Consider the following 15,644-nt stretch of genomic DNA (forward strand, 5'->3'; position numbering starts at 1 on the left):
AGGTCAATTTCAGAAAAGATATTTTTTACACACTGTTTTCAGTCAGATTATCTCAAGGTGTCCCATAACTCCAACCAAAGATATTCAGAGGGGGTATAATCAACCTAGACTTTAAATAAATTATTGGTACATCTATACATGAGAACTATTGTGAAGGGCCATTTCCCTTGAGTAAAGCTGACCCACTTTCTCCAGTGGTTGTATGATACACATATATCGTATGTGGATGGTATATAAGTATGTAATATTAATTGTAGTATAACAGCTAACTACCAGGTTAATATAATCATATTACTATATATATACATAATTATATAACATATATGACACAGTAAGATGTATATCAGAATTTTCACTTTGGGGGATTTGCCACTCCTTCACCCAAATAGTTAGCGAGCTTAAAGACTCAGAACCATTTCTCTAAGAAGTCGTTCTTATAAAATAAAAGTGAGAGATGCCTCTTAATAAGCTCATAAATGCAAACTCTTATTAAAATTTTATTTCATCTAACAGAATACATAGCCTCAGGGGAAAAAGAAAGCCAACCTAGATGAAACCTGTCAAAACAGATAACACATTTCCTGTTATTAAAAACCTCAAATACTACTATATACTCACTGGCTAATTTGTGAAATGTTCTGTACAAAAGGTCTCCTCTTCATTAGTACAACATTAGAATTTTACCATGGATGCATTAAATATTAAGGCATAAAAAATGAGGCATGATCAGTGAAGTTTGACTTCACTGGCCACTCTTTCCTCAACCCTTTGCATTCTGACTTAACTTACTGCTGTTTCATTGCAATTATTTTCTCAAAGGTGGCTAATAAAATAATTGCAAACCCAATGACCTTTATTCAGTCAAACATCCTCCTAGATCTCTCAGTACTTTTTGACACTATTCAGCACCCTTTCCATATGGATACTTTTTTTTTCAATTAATTTCTGATATACCTTGCCCTCTCCTTAAATCTCCCTAAACATTCCTCTTTCACTAAAGGCTTTTCCTCTTCTGAATTGTAAAGCTGGCTGTTGGCCAAAAATCTGTCCTTGGTTTTCTCTTCTCCCTCTACAATTCTTTTTACTTCTCCATTTGCAATCTCATTTGGTCCCAACTATTTATCTCCATGTAGATAACACCCAGATCTATATCTTCAGTTCTGATCTGTGCTACATATCCACATCTCCAATTTTTGCGGGGAAATCTTTACCGGATTATTCCCCTAACACTTCAAACTCAACAATCTAATAAACTTTCCCCAAGCTTTTCCCCTACTCTTCAATCTGACTTGATTAATCAATTTTCATTTGCATTGCCGTTCTCCAAGGCTTTGCATATTCAAAGCCACAGAGTTGTCTTTGTCTTTCCTTTTCATTAATCAATGAATGAATGACCCAGGATTTCTTTGTTAAGACCTATTATGTGCTAGGCTTTGTGGTAAGTGTTAGAGAGGAAAGTGGAAACAGTCCCACCATTGAAAGAGCTAACAGGTAGCTAGAAAGGTGTGTCTTTAACTCAAAGGCTACTTCTATCTCTTCTCTACTTATCTGATACGTGCTTACTTAGATTGTATAGCCTATATAGAAGGTATGGCTCCCAATACAGCATAAGCATCCCCTTTTCTCTTTATGAGCTTGCTACCCTAACCTACACTTAGATTGGCAGGTCTGAGGAGTTTTCCATGGAGATTGGGAATAATTCTGGTGTCAGGGAAATATAGTCTGACATAACTCCTGAGCCTCTATTACTGTGTTCCCTACTTACACGAGTCAGTCTCAACATCATCACTTCTTAAACATGAAACATTTAATAAATGAGAAAGCAAGAACAAAAATAATCATGACATGACATTAAGTAGAAGGCAGCATCAGGAATAAATTAAAAGATAAACCTAAAATATTAGAAATAATCTAAAGATAAACCTATCCACAAACTGAGTTCACAATTTCCTACCAATCTACATAGTATCCATGGAGGAGACTGGGCATATGAGAAATTTAGCAGTGAGACATATGAGGAGGGAAACTCATATGCCTGAGGTAACTCAGAACTCTGGACTATAGGCTGGATGTTAGGGATGCCTTTTAAAGAACTCTATATACCACATGGTCCTTGTCAAAGAAAAACTGATATCTATACTCTCCCTTTTGGGAACGTGTCTACCAGAAGCAACACCTACTAACTTGTATTCTAAAGTCCCAGCTCTTCTAGTTTAAAGAAAGATTTCCAAATGGGCTTAGTCCACCAGTGCCACCTCCTCCATTCCTTTGGATTTATTTTTCTCCTCCAAGACATTTTGAAGTAACATTTATGGGAACTGTGAAGCAGGAAAAGTTATAAGTTGAAATATAGATTTGGACAAACGTTCAGATAGTCACTATTTAAACTACTGAATCTCCTCCTTGACCATCAAGGATTGAAAGAACTTCCTTCTGGTGATCAGTGTCTTAATCCTTGAATGAATCATGGTGCCAGGTATTTCAGGTAGGTGGGGAAGAATGATGTTATCTGAACAAGACCTAACCACTGATTCATTTCCTGGGGTATTAGCTTCTGTCCTAACCACTTTCCTGAAGGGAAAAGAATAGAAAGTGTGTCAGGATGGAGCAAATATGAATTTCTAAATCATTTTAGAGAAACTAAAAATGTGGGGTGGCTAGGTGGCACAGTGAATAGAGCACTGGCCCTGGAGTCAGGAGGACCTGAGTTCAAGACCTCAGACACTTGACACTTATTAGCCGTGTGACCTTGGGCAAGTCACTTAACCCAATTGCCCTGCCTTCCCCCTTCCAAAAAAAAAAAAACTAAAAATGAGACTTCCCATCCTCTTCTGAAGCTCTCTGTTCTCCTGCTGAATGAAGTTACTTCTTTCCTCCTCCTGGGCTGGTGAAGTATTTATGCTCTTCTAGCTTACAGCAGTCTTAAATCTTAGATTTTGCAGTTTCCTGTCTTCTTCTTTGATTAGGCAGGGAGGCAATGTGACTCTCTTTTAGTGAAAAGTAGTTTCCATTAATTCTTAGGATCTACAAAGCTGTTCAGTTTTCTACAGGCTTGGGAATGGGTTGGGACATATTTCCTCCTCTCAAGTCATAGTAAAGGGCAATAAAGGAAGTGTTTTAGAGGCTATAAGAAAGTATGACAGTCTTTCTCTCAAGCCAGCTCTTTACCTAGCACAGGATGCTATTTTTGGCAACCAGCTCCCAACATTAAAGCTTCTTCTAAACAGATCAGCTACCTCCATCAGCTACAGACTTACTATTCACTTGTGGTCAACTAAACTCATTTCCCGTCAGGTCTTTCATCCTGTTGGTTCTCTTAGCTTCTCTTTATCTGATTGCTGTGTTCTTTCACGGCTTCTCTTAGTCCAAGGGTGGGCCACACGAGGCCTTCTAGGTCCTCAAGTGTGGTCCTTTAACCGAATCCAAACTTTACAGAAAAAAAAATCCCCTTAATAAAAGGATGAACTTAGTCCTCTCAGTGGGTTGAGCTTATCATATTTCTCCTAATGCCTCAAACAGGGTCTACTCATGTATAGTGAACCAATCTCTAACTTAGGTTGAGAAATTTCAGACCTACATGTCTATCACACATGACAGAAATAGTTCATATGCCATTTTCCCAGACTCCTTAAATTGTTATTTGATTCAGAGTTTCCCAGCAAACAACGACAACGTTCTGAAAAGTCATAATCACGTTATTCTGGGAAACAATGCCCTGTAGCCACTTCTAGCCTCACACAATATTTATGCCTCTTGACATGCTTTCTCACAGGTCTTCTCAGTCCTTTTATCCAACAGCATATTTTCTCCCAGGTTCTCAGAACTGAAGCTGGGTTTCCTCAAGTAGTTTTTCTCCTTTTTCTCACAGTATGTCCATTTTCTGCCTCTTTAAGGAAATAAAAGTCCACATAAGAAAAAGGCAGTACCTTACAGCTGTCTCCTACATTAGAATGTAAACTCCTTGAGGGCAAGAGCTGTTTTTGCCTTTTTTTTTTTTTAGTCCCAGCATTTAGCACAATTCTTGGCATCTATGTGAGCTTAAATAAACACTTAAATCTTTATTGATTTATATTGGGGGCAAAAGGGGGCAAGGAGAAGATGCACTGACAGCTGGAAAGAATTGAGAAAGATCTCATTTAGAAAGTCCAATTTTAACAGATTCTTAAAGGTACCTACGGACTCTAAAATGTCAGACGGAGGAGAGAGTACCTTCCAGAACAACAAGCAGTGCAAAGAGAAGGTGACAAGGAGTGACAATACAAAGGTTAAGTTCTAATGACGCTACCATGTGGTCTACCAATTTGCTCTGCAAAGGGTGGGAGTCAGCAGTATTCTGTCATGAAACCAAGAAATGTGATTTTTAATCAATCAACAACTATTTAAGTGTCTGGATTTCTGGCAATGTATTCATTATAACAAAATTTCATTATATCATTTCTTCCATCAGTCTTCCTATTTCTTTCCTCACTACCATCGCCCTAATTCATCCAGGTCCTTGTTACCACTTTCCTGAGGTTTGGGGTGTTTTGTTCTAATTTTTTTTTCATGTTATCCTGTAATTTTATTGGTCTAGTGCACTCTAGAGAGAAAACTCTCTCTACTAAAGCAGATCTTCACCTGCTCTATAATTTAAGGTCTTACAGAGTTGCCTTGAGCACTGAGAAGTTAAAGGACGTGTGTGGGATCACACAGCTGCTATGCATAAGAGAAATGACTTGAATTCTTATTTTCTTAAGCCTAAAACCTTATCTAACCACTAGCCCCATGCTCTTTCTTTCTCCACCCATCCGTCATGATGATACCTTTGTCAGACTTGTCTCCTGAATGCATTTATCTAGTCATATCACCCCTCCACTCAAAACTCTTAGATGTATCCTTGTTCTCCACCAAGTTAAACTGAAAATCTTTTCTGTAATTCAAGGTCCTATACTACATATAGCATTCACCTTTTCAATCTTATCTCATGCCACCAAATCGCCTATGTTTCTGTCTAATTGGACTATTCATTGTCCTCTATAAATACCTTTTGGGGGCCATCCCCAGTTGTCCTGATATATATTTTGCAACTGGACCCAAATGACTTTGGAAGAGAAAGTAAGGTTGGTGATTTTGTACAGTCCTCCCTCACTTAAATCAAAGTCACTTGCAAATCATGACATCACCACCCTGATGTCAGGTCCTCTTTGAGAATGAAGGACAAACCACAGCCTTCTCTCTGTTAATTATTTCCTATTTATCCCAAATATAGCTTCCTTGTATATATTCGTTTGTGTGTTTTATTCCCAAGTTAGATTGTGAGCTCCTTGAGGGCAGAGACTGTCTTTTGCCTCTTTTTGTATCGCCAGTTTAGCACAGTATGTGCCACATAGTAGGCACTTAAATTTTATTGATTAATTGATATACACACATAAAGAGTTTAGTGTCAGAATACACTCAGCTCAACAGAGATAGAGATAAAAACTAGAGGAGAAAGGGGAGAATAAGAATGAGGGTAGATTCACAGAAAGATTAGTCATAAAGAAAACAAACCCTAAGGTTAAAGAGAGAGTGAAAAGGAGAAAGTTAAAAAAAGAAAGTGTAAAAACCTGTAATGAACTGGGAGTGAACAATACAGAGAAGGAAAAGTGTAAGAGAATAGAATAAAAGGAAAGAACATAATTAAGTATTTAGGGGATGGACTTACCCATAAAATGGAAGGATTAGCAGAACTGATTAAAAAGCAAAGTCCAACAAAGGTTATGGCTTTCTCCAGTTCTGTTCCAAGTCCTATTTTCTCCAGGCACTTCCCAAACATAGCCTTTTCTAGCCTTCATGCCAGCTACACAAAGAAACTGTGAAACTACTAAAGAAACTATGAAAGTTTAAACTTCATTGTGTTCTATAGAAGAGATAGTATAAAATCATAACAACGCAAGGACTTGGCAGAGGGAGTGGTAGTAAAAGTGTGTCTATGACAGCATCTCTTTCCCCTTACTAATTTGCTCTACAAAGGGTGGGAGTCAGCAGTATTCTGTCATGAAACCAAGAAATGTGATTTTTAATCAATCAACAAGTATTTAAGTGTCTGGATTTCTGGCAATGTATTCATTATAACAAAATTTCATTATATCAAAAGAATTTGGAAGACACAAAGACTTTGCTATAAAGGGGATGCTGAATTTCCTTAAACACTAATGAGTAACAAAGACGCAGGATAACATCACCTTTTCCCAAGAATTTTAGAATTACGCATGCTTTCAGTACAGTTCTTTTACATTTGGAGAAATCAAATTCATTCTAGAACAGTTTTCCAGCTATCTCCTTAGTAAACGTTTACTCCCCAAAGTCCTCTCTTCTTAAAACCTAGGAGTCCCCTCTCTTTCACTACTGTTCTCCCTGGTTCTCAGATACTTTCAATCTGATATAAAGGTATTTCACCCTTGCTCAATAGAATTGGGGTTGGAAAAACAATATTCTAGAGAACTTTTCCAATCTGCAAGTCTAGTGGACTGGCATCTAGTGGTGTCACACCACTAAAAATTTTCTATTTCAGAGCTCACTTGAAGAGCCACATTTATGAATATTTTTTCATTTTTTGCATTTTCCTTACTTTAACAATCATAATCCAGACCAAATATTTTCTTTCAAAACTCTTCCAGAAACTCTTTTACTCAACTAATCAATATTTTTGAGGAAAAAAAAAAGAGAATGCAAAGATGCATTACATTTCAAAGACATTTATTTCAATGCAAAGTGCAACCTCATTGTCATCTTTGCATGTTCCATTATGCGAATTGTCTCTTCAAACAAGATGCTTAACACAAATAGTACTTAGTTTTGTTTTTGTTTTTTAAAGCATTTTCTATCTTGGACAAATTCAAATGATCAACTAAAAAGTTTTAAAATCAGTACTTTCGTTGTTTCTGAAAAGAAGAGATATCTGGTGGTGTTCATGCCTTTAGAAGAGAAAGCTAACATGTTTACCAAAGGAAAAAAAATCAATAAGCTGCTGTTTCTTTCCCTCCCCCTTATAAGGTATTTGAACTCAGGAATAAAGGAACTAAACTTAATTTAAAAAAATTTTTTTCACTAATGGATATGGTTTTAAAAATTGCAAAAACACAAGAGGCATCATTTCCCTCAACAATAATGACACATCTAACTAACCTAAAATATGTTTAGAAAAAAAAGATGATTAAAATGAAATTATACTAAATACTAAAGTGAACATAGGAATTCTGAAAATTAAAATTACTGATCTAAACATATGACTTTTTTTAAATCCAGGCCAAATAAGTGTGTAAATAAGAAAAAGGTCTATTAAAAATCATTCTTTCTTCATTCATTTTACATTTAATTGATTTCTCCATATTTATCTCTGGCTTTCCATCCACACAACCTTAGATGTTAATTTTTTTGATGACTCATGTACTCCCAGTACTTCCACAAGAGGTCCTAAGAAATCTCCTACCACAGGATAAAAAGGCAAAGAAAGTTACATCTCAACCAAATGGCAACCAGTTACACACCCCATCAAAATAAGCCTGATCCAGAGCTTAAGATTAGGCAAAAGCCTCTTCTTAAAATTAATGCACAGCATTAAGAGAAGGCAAAAGTATGTTGATAGGAAACAAAGTAGGATGTCCCATCACAGCAAAAACTGAGAAGGAAGGGAAAATGGAAAGCAACAAAATGAGAAATTCTGAAGTTTTCTGGAATTGTGCATCTTAGAATGCCCTCTTCACTGAATCTTTACAGTATTGTCGCCAATTAATAAAATCTAAACATTAACAGTTGCAATATAAATTACACTAAACACAGAATTGTCCATAATGAAGCATTCCAGGGTCAGGCATAATGGATGAAAGGAAAGAGTAGGGACTAGAAGCCATGAGACAAAAATTCTAGTATGTATGACTGCCACTAAATGGTTGTTTGACTTTGAGAGATCCCCTGACCTTCCTCTGAACCTGTCTCCTCACCTACACCACAATAGGGGATGTTTATGCTGAAAATAAAAGGCTTTAACAGGAAGATAAAATTGCATTATCTAAACATTTCATAGAACAGATAAAGCAATCTAAAACCAACTCTGTTGATTTGAAAAAATATATAAAAATATGATTGCAAAAAGGAAAAATTTTCTGGCTAAAAATTCCACTGGAAGAATCTATGCTCATATACTTAGAAAAATGAATTCCTAAGATGTTAAGCAAACAATGTACAATAAATTAATGAAAAGCCTGTTTATCTTCACTTACATATATACACATAGAAAGAAAAATGTGGTTAAAAATTTATATTCTTTTGCAATAGTGGAATCTCACTACCAAAGAATTATTATGAAAAATAAAATTGCATTTTCACAAATATTACTCATTTCACTCAATCAAAAATATGTTATTGTGCATTATACCAGAAAATAGTACATTGAGAAGCATTGTTATGGCACAAAAGTTTGGGACTCTTTGGCGAGTTTTGTTGTCTAACAGTTATAATTACATAGTTATTCCCAATCACTGCTTGATGGTGCTTTGAGTTGTATATATAATGCCTTCTGCTTTAATACGCTCCAGTATTGGTCCATAAATCTCCTTTGTAAAGGGCCCGATCAAGCCTTTTGCCTTAATTTCACCTGAAAGAAAAACATAAATGTGTCATTAATATTTGAGGAACAAAGGCAAGAACCTATATAAAGAAAACACCCTTCTGCTAAAACTCAAAGTTGATGTTTACTATTGATGTACTATTGGATGCCTGATAATTAAAGAGTTGTTTTAATATTGCCCAGTAAATTCTGCAGTGGCAAATGAAATACTGGGACTTTCAGGTGACTAATTTCAGGCAACAGGAACTTTTAGCTAGACCTGTCCATGTGACTGGGCAGAGCAGCTGAAGGTCAAAAAGTCAACAACAGACAGGATCATTCACTCCCTGATCAATCGAAATTACTCCTTAAGATTATCCATACAGAAAAAGGAACAAAAGAGGGAAGGAAACAAGCATTTATTAAGCTCCTACTATGTCTTCTAACACTGTGCTAATGAAGTAGTCAGCCAGGTTATTTTGTCCCCTTTCAGAATGCCCTTCAGTGACTCCATACATCATTATGTGACCGTATACTCAGATAGCTGAGGGGGTGGGGGGGGGGAGAAAAATCAATTTTACTTTATTTTAGCTAAGCTTAATAAACACTTCTTTGGTGACTCTATTCCTTATTACCCTTTTTTTTTTTTTTTTTACCAAATTCAATTAGCAGTCACCTACACAATTAGTATGACCCTGTAAAGTACTTGCTGGTGTGTTGCTTTATAATTCTCTCTACAGTTTGTCATTTGACGACCTTATGGGGAGATGAAGAATATATCCTCAGTTTCTTATGTATCCACCCAGAGAATTCGCATAGTATGTGTTGTAGTGAGGTGAACACAGACCATACAAAAGACCTGTATTCTGTTATGATACAACCTATATATCCACAGGAAAATAACTCAACTTTTTGAAAATTCAGTTTTTTTATCTATAAAAAAAAATGACAGATAAACAATAAGCTACATAAAATGCTCTGTAAACATTAAAACATTATATAAATGAGTTATTGTTACCATATAGTAGATATTCAATTCATGATTGCTTAACTAATTGAATGATCTTTTATGGGGTGGGGTGAAAAGGAGATGAAATCTTTTCATTTTTTTAAATATTCTTATTGATATCTTTTGTTTTTGTATCACCTACCATATCCTGTCCTCTCCCCTCCAAAATCAAAACAATTGAAAATATGCATTATAGCAAAGCATAAAAGGGGGAGGAGAAAATAGTTCAGCAAAACTAACCAACATAATGAAAGGAAATATTAATATCTACTGCTATAGTTTTTAAATCACTAACCCCCAGAGTTGATAAAGCAAGAAACTACTACAAAGTTGTCTAATAATATATAATTCTTGGTTCCTCTGAAATTCCTCAATGATTTGAATGTATAACTTTGGTGTTCTACTTGGTAAACAATGGACAGGTGCCCAGCAAATAAGTAGCAGAAGGCAAATGCAGAAAAAGAAAGAAAGAAAAAGAAAAGAGGTGTGTCACATCTGATTCAAGTATACAGTGAATACTGCTTACCATCCAGGATCATCTTGGCAGCCATAGCTACTGGCAAACCAACAGTCTTGGCCATGGCTGAAAATCCACTGATGTCACCATAAACCACAAGGTCAACAGTTTTGTGTTCTAAGTGACCAGAAGGATGTCGTATTCCAAAACTGTCTCTCATTACAATCATATCTCTTTCTCCAGGACCTTAAAAACAAAAGAAAATCCCATTCAAATCTTCTATATCTTTCATTTCGCAACTTAATTTTGGCATTTTTCTAAGGCATTTGATGGGCAATTTGCCTTTTGCTTCTTTGACTTCCCTTTTCGTTCAGATACTTTCTGCCTCATCAAATGTTATACATATATAAATTATAAAGCTATTACTAAATTATAAAAGTATTGCTCTTTTAGCCCAATAAGAAAGTGAAAACTAAGAAAAATAAGAACTGAAAACTAATCTTCTATCCATTTGATTTTCCAGAGGAGACAATCAGTTCAATGTCAGAACAGCATAGCCACAGATTCAAGCAGGCTTTTGTTACATACCCTCTTGGGCAGCTCCCCAATACTTACGTTGAAATAATGATATTCTCAGTTTTAAGTTCTTGTCCCCAACCACAAAATTACTTGTATTTACTCTATATTTATGCTTCATGTTTATGTGTCAGTGTACATATTGTATTTCCCTCTACTTCATTAGTATTTAAGCGCAAGGATGTGGAGTTTCATTTTTAATTTTTTACTCTCAGCACTTAGCATAATGGCTGACATTTAACAGGAGCCTAATAAATTATTACTGCTGAATGGAATGGAAATTTCAGAGTCAGTGAAACTCTTTTAGGAAAGTCTTACCCAAGGCAAGAATCTCCCCTACAATACCTCTGAAAAATACCCATCCAGCCTCTGCTCCCATCACAGGAAGCTCCCTACCTCCCAAAGAAAGCCATTCCATTTTCAGAAGGCTATAAGTAGGAAGTTCTTCCTTATACTGTAATGAAATCTACCTCCTTATAGCTTTGACTTATTGGTCCTGAATCTACCCTTTGGAGCCACACAGAATAAATCCAATCTCTCTTTCCCAATACAAATCTCCATATGTTTAAAAGCAGTTATTCCCCTTTGGTCTTCTCTTCTCCAAAGTAAACATAACCACTTTCTTCAATTTACACTCATATGAAATGATTCTTAAGATCCTTCCCATCCCAGGCACTCTCCTCTGAACATGCTGTAGCTCATCAATGTCCCCTCTTAAAATGAAGTATTTAGAACTGAACAAAGAAGTCTAGATGTTGTTCATCCAAGGCCCAGTACAACAGGATTATTAATTTCCTTGTTTTAGGCATATATTTTACAACACTAGTTCAACTCTTTTGTATTTTTACTTTCTCTTTTCTCTTGTAAAAAATAACCCAAGTCCCTTTCCCCCTTCTATGATATTCCTTCATTCATCCTGCTCAGTCCCTAATCCAGTCCCCGATTTTTGTAAACTTTGTAGTCTAACATATTAAACCCACATTTGATCCTTCCATCCCCATTAACTATCGTCCTATATCTCCTCTGCCCTTTGTGGCTTAACTCTTTGAAAAGGCTGTCTACAATTATCAGTTCCATATCGCGACTTTCCCCATCACAGTTTGGATATATTATAGGTCAGTACATTCTTTTATTATTATTATTATTATTGTTATTATTAAGCAATTGGGGTTAAGTAACTTGCCCAAGGTTACATGGCCAGTTTTTTTGTGTGGGTGTTAAGTATCTGAGGCCGGAACTGATCCCGGGTCCTCCTGACTCTGGGACTCACTGTGCCACCTGGCTGCCCCAAGGTCAGCATATTCTTAAGAATATATTCATATTCTTATTAAATGGGAATTTGGGGGGAGTTTTGCAGACATGCAAAGGCTGGTAGATGACAGAAAGCCTATGGTCAAGCATTTAATCCAAATTTTACAATAAGGTATTGTAAACACCCCGTAAAAGAAAAAGAAAAAAAAAATCAAGATTTCTTCTCTGGTACAAAAGAAAAGACAAAAAATTTTACATGGATTTTTCAGTTCTTGGGCGTGCCGTACCCCTAACCCCTAAGAAGTGGAAGGGATAACTGTATTTCTACTTTCTCTCCTCTTACTCACTTTTTATAACCCCTTATAATCCAACATTCAAACTCATTGTTCCACTGAAACTGGTTTCTCCAAAATCATCAATGATTTCTTAATTGACAAATTTCATTTCTCATTCGTCTTGACCCCTCTTCAGCCTTTGACACTATTGATCATCCTCTCTTGATAGTGTCTTCTCTATTGGTTTTCTGAACTGCACTCTCTCCTGGTTCTCCTCCTATGTATCAGATTGCTCCTTCTCAGTCTCTTTTGCTGGGTCTTCATCCAGATAACCAGTTCTAATTATAAGTGACCCATAGGGTTCTGTCCTAGATCCTCTTCTCTTTTCCCTTTATGATGCTTCACTTGGTGATCTCATCAGCTCCCATGGATTTCTTTACCATTTCTATGCTAATAATTCTCAAATCTACTGATTCTGCCCCACTCTCTCTGCTGACCTCTAGTCTCACATTTCCAACTGTCTTTCAGACATCTTGAAATGGATATCCAGTAGACGCCTTAAACTCAACATGTCCAAAATTGAACTCATTATCTTCCTCCTTGAACCCTCCTCCTCCTCCTCTTCGTCCTCCTCCTCCTCACTTTGCTATAACTGTCAATGGCAATACTATCCTCCCAGTCCCTCAGGCTCACTACCTAGATGCTTTCCTCAACTTCTCACTATCTCTCACCCCATCCCCATATTCAATCTGTTACCAACACCTTTGCAACACTTCTTGAATACACCCCCTTCTCTCTTCTGATACTTCCACTACCCTGTTACAGGCCCTCATCACTCTTGCTTGGACTATTGAAATAATCTGCTTACTAGTGGGTCTGCCTTCCTCAAGTGTCCCCAACTGCAATTCATCCTCCATTTACGCACTAAAATTGTTTTCCTAAAGCACTGATCTAACCACATCATTTCCCTGCTGCATAGATTTTACTGGTGCCCAATCGCCTCCAGAATAAAATTCAAAATTCTTTATTTGGCATTTGAAGCCCTTCTTCACCTGGGTCCCTCCTTCCTCCACTTTCCAGGTTTCTTAGACCTTACTTCCTAACATGTGCACTTCAATCCAGTGACAATGGCCTCCCTGCTATTCCACAAACAATATACTCCATCTCTCACCTCTGGACATTTTCTCTGGCTGTCCCTTGTGTCTGGAATGCTCTCCTTCTCTGGCTTCCTTCAAGTTCCATCTAAAATCCCATCTTCTCCAGGAGGTCTTTCCCAATCCCTCTTAATTCTAATGCGCTTTCCTTGCTAGTTATCCCACACACAGCTTGTCTGTACAGGTGTGTTTCTTGTTGTCCTCATCAGTCCCTTGAGGGCAAGAGACTGTCTTTTGCTTCTTTCTGTATCTCCAGCACTTAGCACAGTGCCTGGCAGATAGCAGCTGTTTAGTAAATGCTTATTGACTGACTAACTATATTTTCAAATATTTAGGAAAAATGATATTGCATACCATAGGAAAGTTTCATCACTAGATGTTTAGAGAAGGCATCCACAAGAGACCCTGCTCTGGGAACCTGTTCATCTCCAAGTAAACCAAACCTGAATGAAAAGAAAGAAAGTTTCCTTAGTTCATTTCTTAAATTAGATCTCCTAGTAAGATTCCTCCAAAAACAACAGCAACAAATACTTAAATAGCTCTTTGAGAGGCAGCATAATTTAGTGGATAGAACTAGTCTTGGAGTCAGTAATACCTGGCTTTAAGTTTCTCCTATGACATATAGTGTGATGCTAGATGGCACAGTGGAGAGAGCACCCAGCTTGGAATCAGGAATACCTGAGTTCAAATTTGACCTCAAACACTTACTAGCTGTATGATCCTGGACAAGTCATTTAACCCTGTTTGCCTCAGTTTCTTCATCTGTAAAATGAACTGGAGAAGGTAATGGCAAACTTCCAGTCTCTTTGCCAAGAAAACTCCAAATAGGGTTGCAAAGAGTTAGATATGACTGAAAATGACTAAACAACAAATGACACACAGTGGCTGTGTGATCCTGGACAAGTCACTTAACCTCTTAGTGTTCCAGAGAACTCTCTAAGACCATAACTTTTAATAATGGTTACCAATCTTCATTTGATAGAAAGACTTCCCCCATAAAAGAAATCATAGGTTTGGATTGAAGAAATAGAATGCTTTAAGGATTACAAAGTGATTTACATAAATTATTTCCTTTGATCTTCACAATGACCCTATGAAGGGGATGTTATTACCTCATTTTGGCAACGAGTCAAAAAAGTCAAGTTAAGTGATTTGCTGAGGATCACAAGCTAGTAAATGTCAGAAGAAGGATGCAACTCCATGTCTTTCTGCTTTCTAAGTGTAGAGATCTATCCACAATGTCAAACCACCTTTCAATTCCACCCAAACTAGAGAAAGAAGGCTGGATTAGTTGATTTTTATGTTGTATAGCAAAAATCACAAGATGACACTGCTTTAAAAAAAACCCTTTGCCAGAACAGAGAAATCATTTCTTCAAAATAGAATTTGCCCACTCAGTGTTCCCTTGAATACAAATAAGGAAAGCTAACTGTGAACTGTTTGGGGATTTGTAGAATCATAGGATTCAGGGTTGGGAGAAAACTTGGACATAATTGAATCCAATATCCACTTAAAGACATCTTAAGAATTCAGATGGCCCATGTTAAACATAGCTAATAAGTTGTTCTGTCCCAGATTTTTAACTAGGATATATGCCAATAAACACTAAAAAAAAGTCAACAGAGAGAAGCTGGCACAGGTCCTTGCACATAATTTGCCACCAACAAATATTTAGGGAAATAAATCAAACTGAAAATGAATTCAGCTGGCATTGTTTGGGAGCTACATAGCAAAGGGATTCTGATAACCCAAATGGCATCATAATACGTGAATTTCTCTTCTTTTGCTTTTTGTTCCAAATTTGTCATGAGATGAAACATGGTGGACCAAAGGAAATATCCTAACATTGGAACAGGAAATCTGGAGAAAAAATAAATGTCTCAAATTCTAGGCTAACTTTTTTTTAATGGGGCATGCTGAAGAATGCCAGCATTAAGAAAGAGCACAGAAAGCTGCCTACCATTCCACTGCCTGCAGTTGCGTTTCATCCTGGTCCAGTCTCTCATAGATGGCTTCCTTCAGGGCGTCATGAGTGGAGGATGGTGAAATCCCAACCAACTCACAGAGCAGTTCTTTCTGATTACAAAAATAAGCATATAAATCCTAAATTAATGTTAAAGTTTAGAAAAGTGCAAATAACTAATTATTCCAAACACTTCCTGTCAGTCACACATCAAAAAAGTCTCAGTATTTATATATGAAAAACATACAATATATTGTATAAAGTATAAAATGGTTAGTATTTCTTCTGTTTTTAAAAAGTAACTTATGAAGGAAAAACACTATGAATTATACCGGCAATATATTTCAACAACAAAGTAATGAACTATAATGTTAAAATCATACATTACGGAAG

The 15,644-nt window shown here is 36.6% G+C and overlaps 1 protein-coding gene across 2 annotated transcripts in view; it reads right to left on the reverse strand.

The window, feature by feature from the left end:
- Nucleotides 1–484: 484 nt before the first annotated feature.
- The window catches only part of AASS (aminoadipate-semialdehyde synthase), an 83,398-nt gene continuing 68,238 nt past the window's right edge, over nt 485–15,644 (reverse strand). For both annotated transcript variants that reach the window (XM_069087105.1, XM_069087106.1), the window contains exons 21-24: nt 15,249–15,364; nt 13,643–13,731; nt 10,102–10,278; nt 485–8,614 (exon numbers count right to left, since the gene is read on the reverse strand). In XM_069087105.1, coding sequence (XP_068943206.1) covers nt 8,496–8,614; nt 10,102–10,278; nt 13,643–13,731; nt 15,249–15,364 — 501 coding nt within the window. In that variant the 3' untranslated portion in view covers nt 485–8,495. The remainder of the gene's footprint in view (nt 8,615–10,101; nt 10,279–13,642; nt 13,732–15,248; nt 15,365–15,644) is intronic.

The sequence above is a fragment of the Petaurus breviceps genome, unplaced genomic scaffold, assembly GCF_028583685.1.
Source record: "Petaurus breviceps papuanus isolate PSGF00001 unplaced genomic scaffold, PetGlider_PUasm1.0 181, whole genome shotgun sequence".
Taxonomy (NCBI): Eukaryota; Metazoa; Chordata; class Mammalia; order Diprotodontia; family Petauridae; genus Petaurus; species Petaurus breviceps.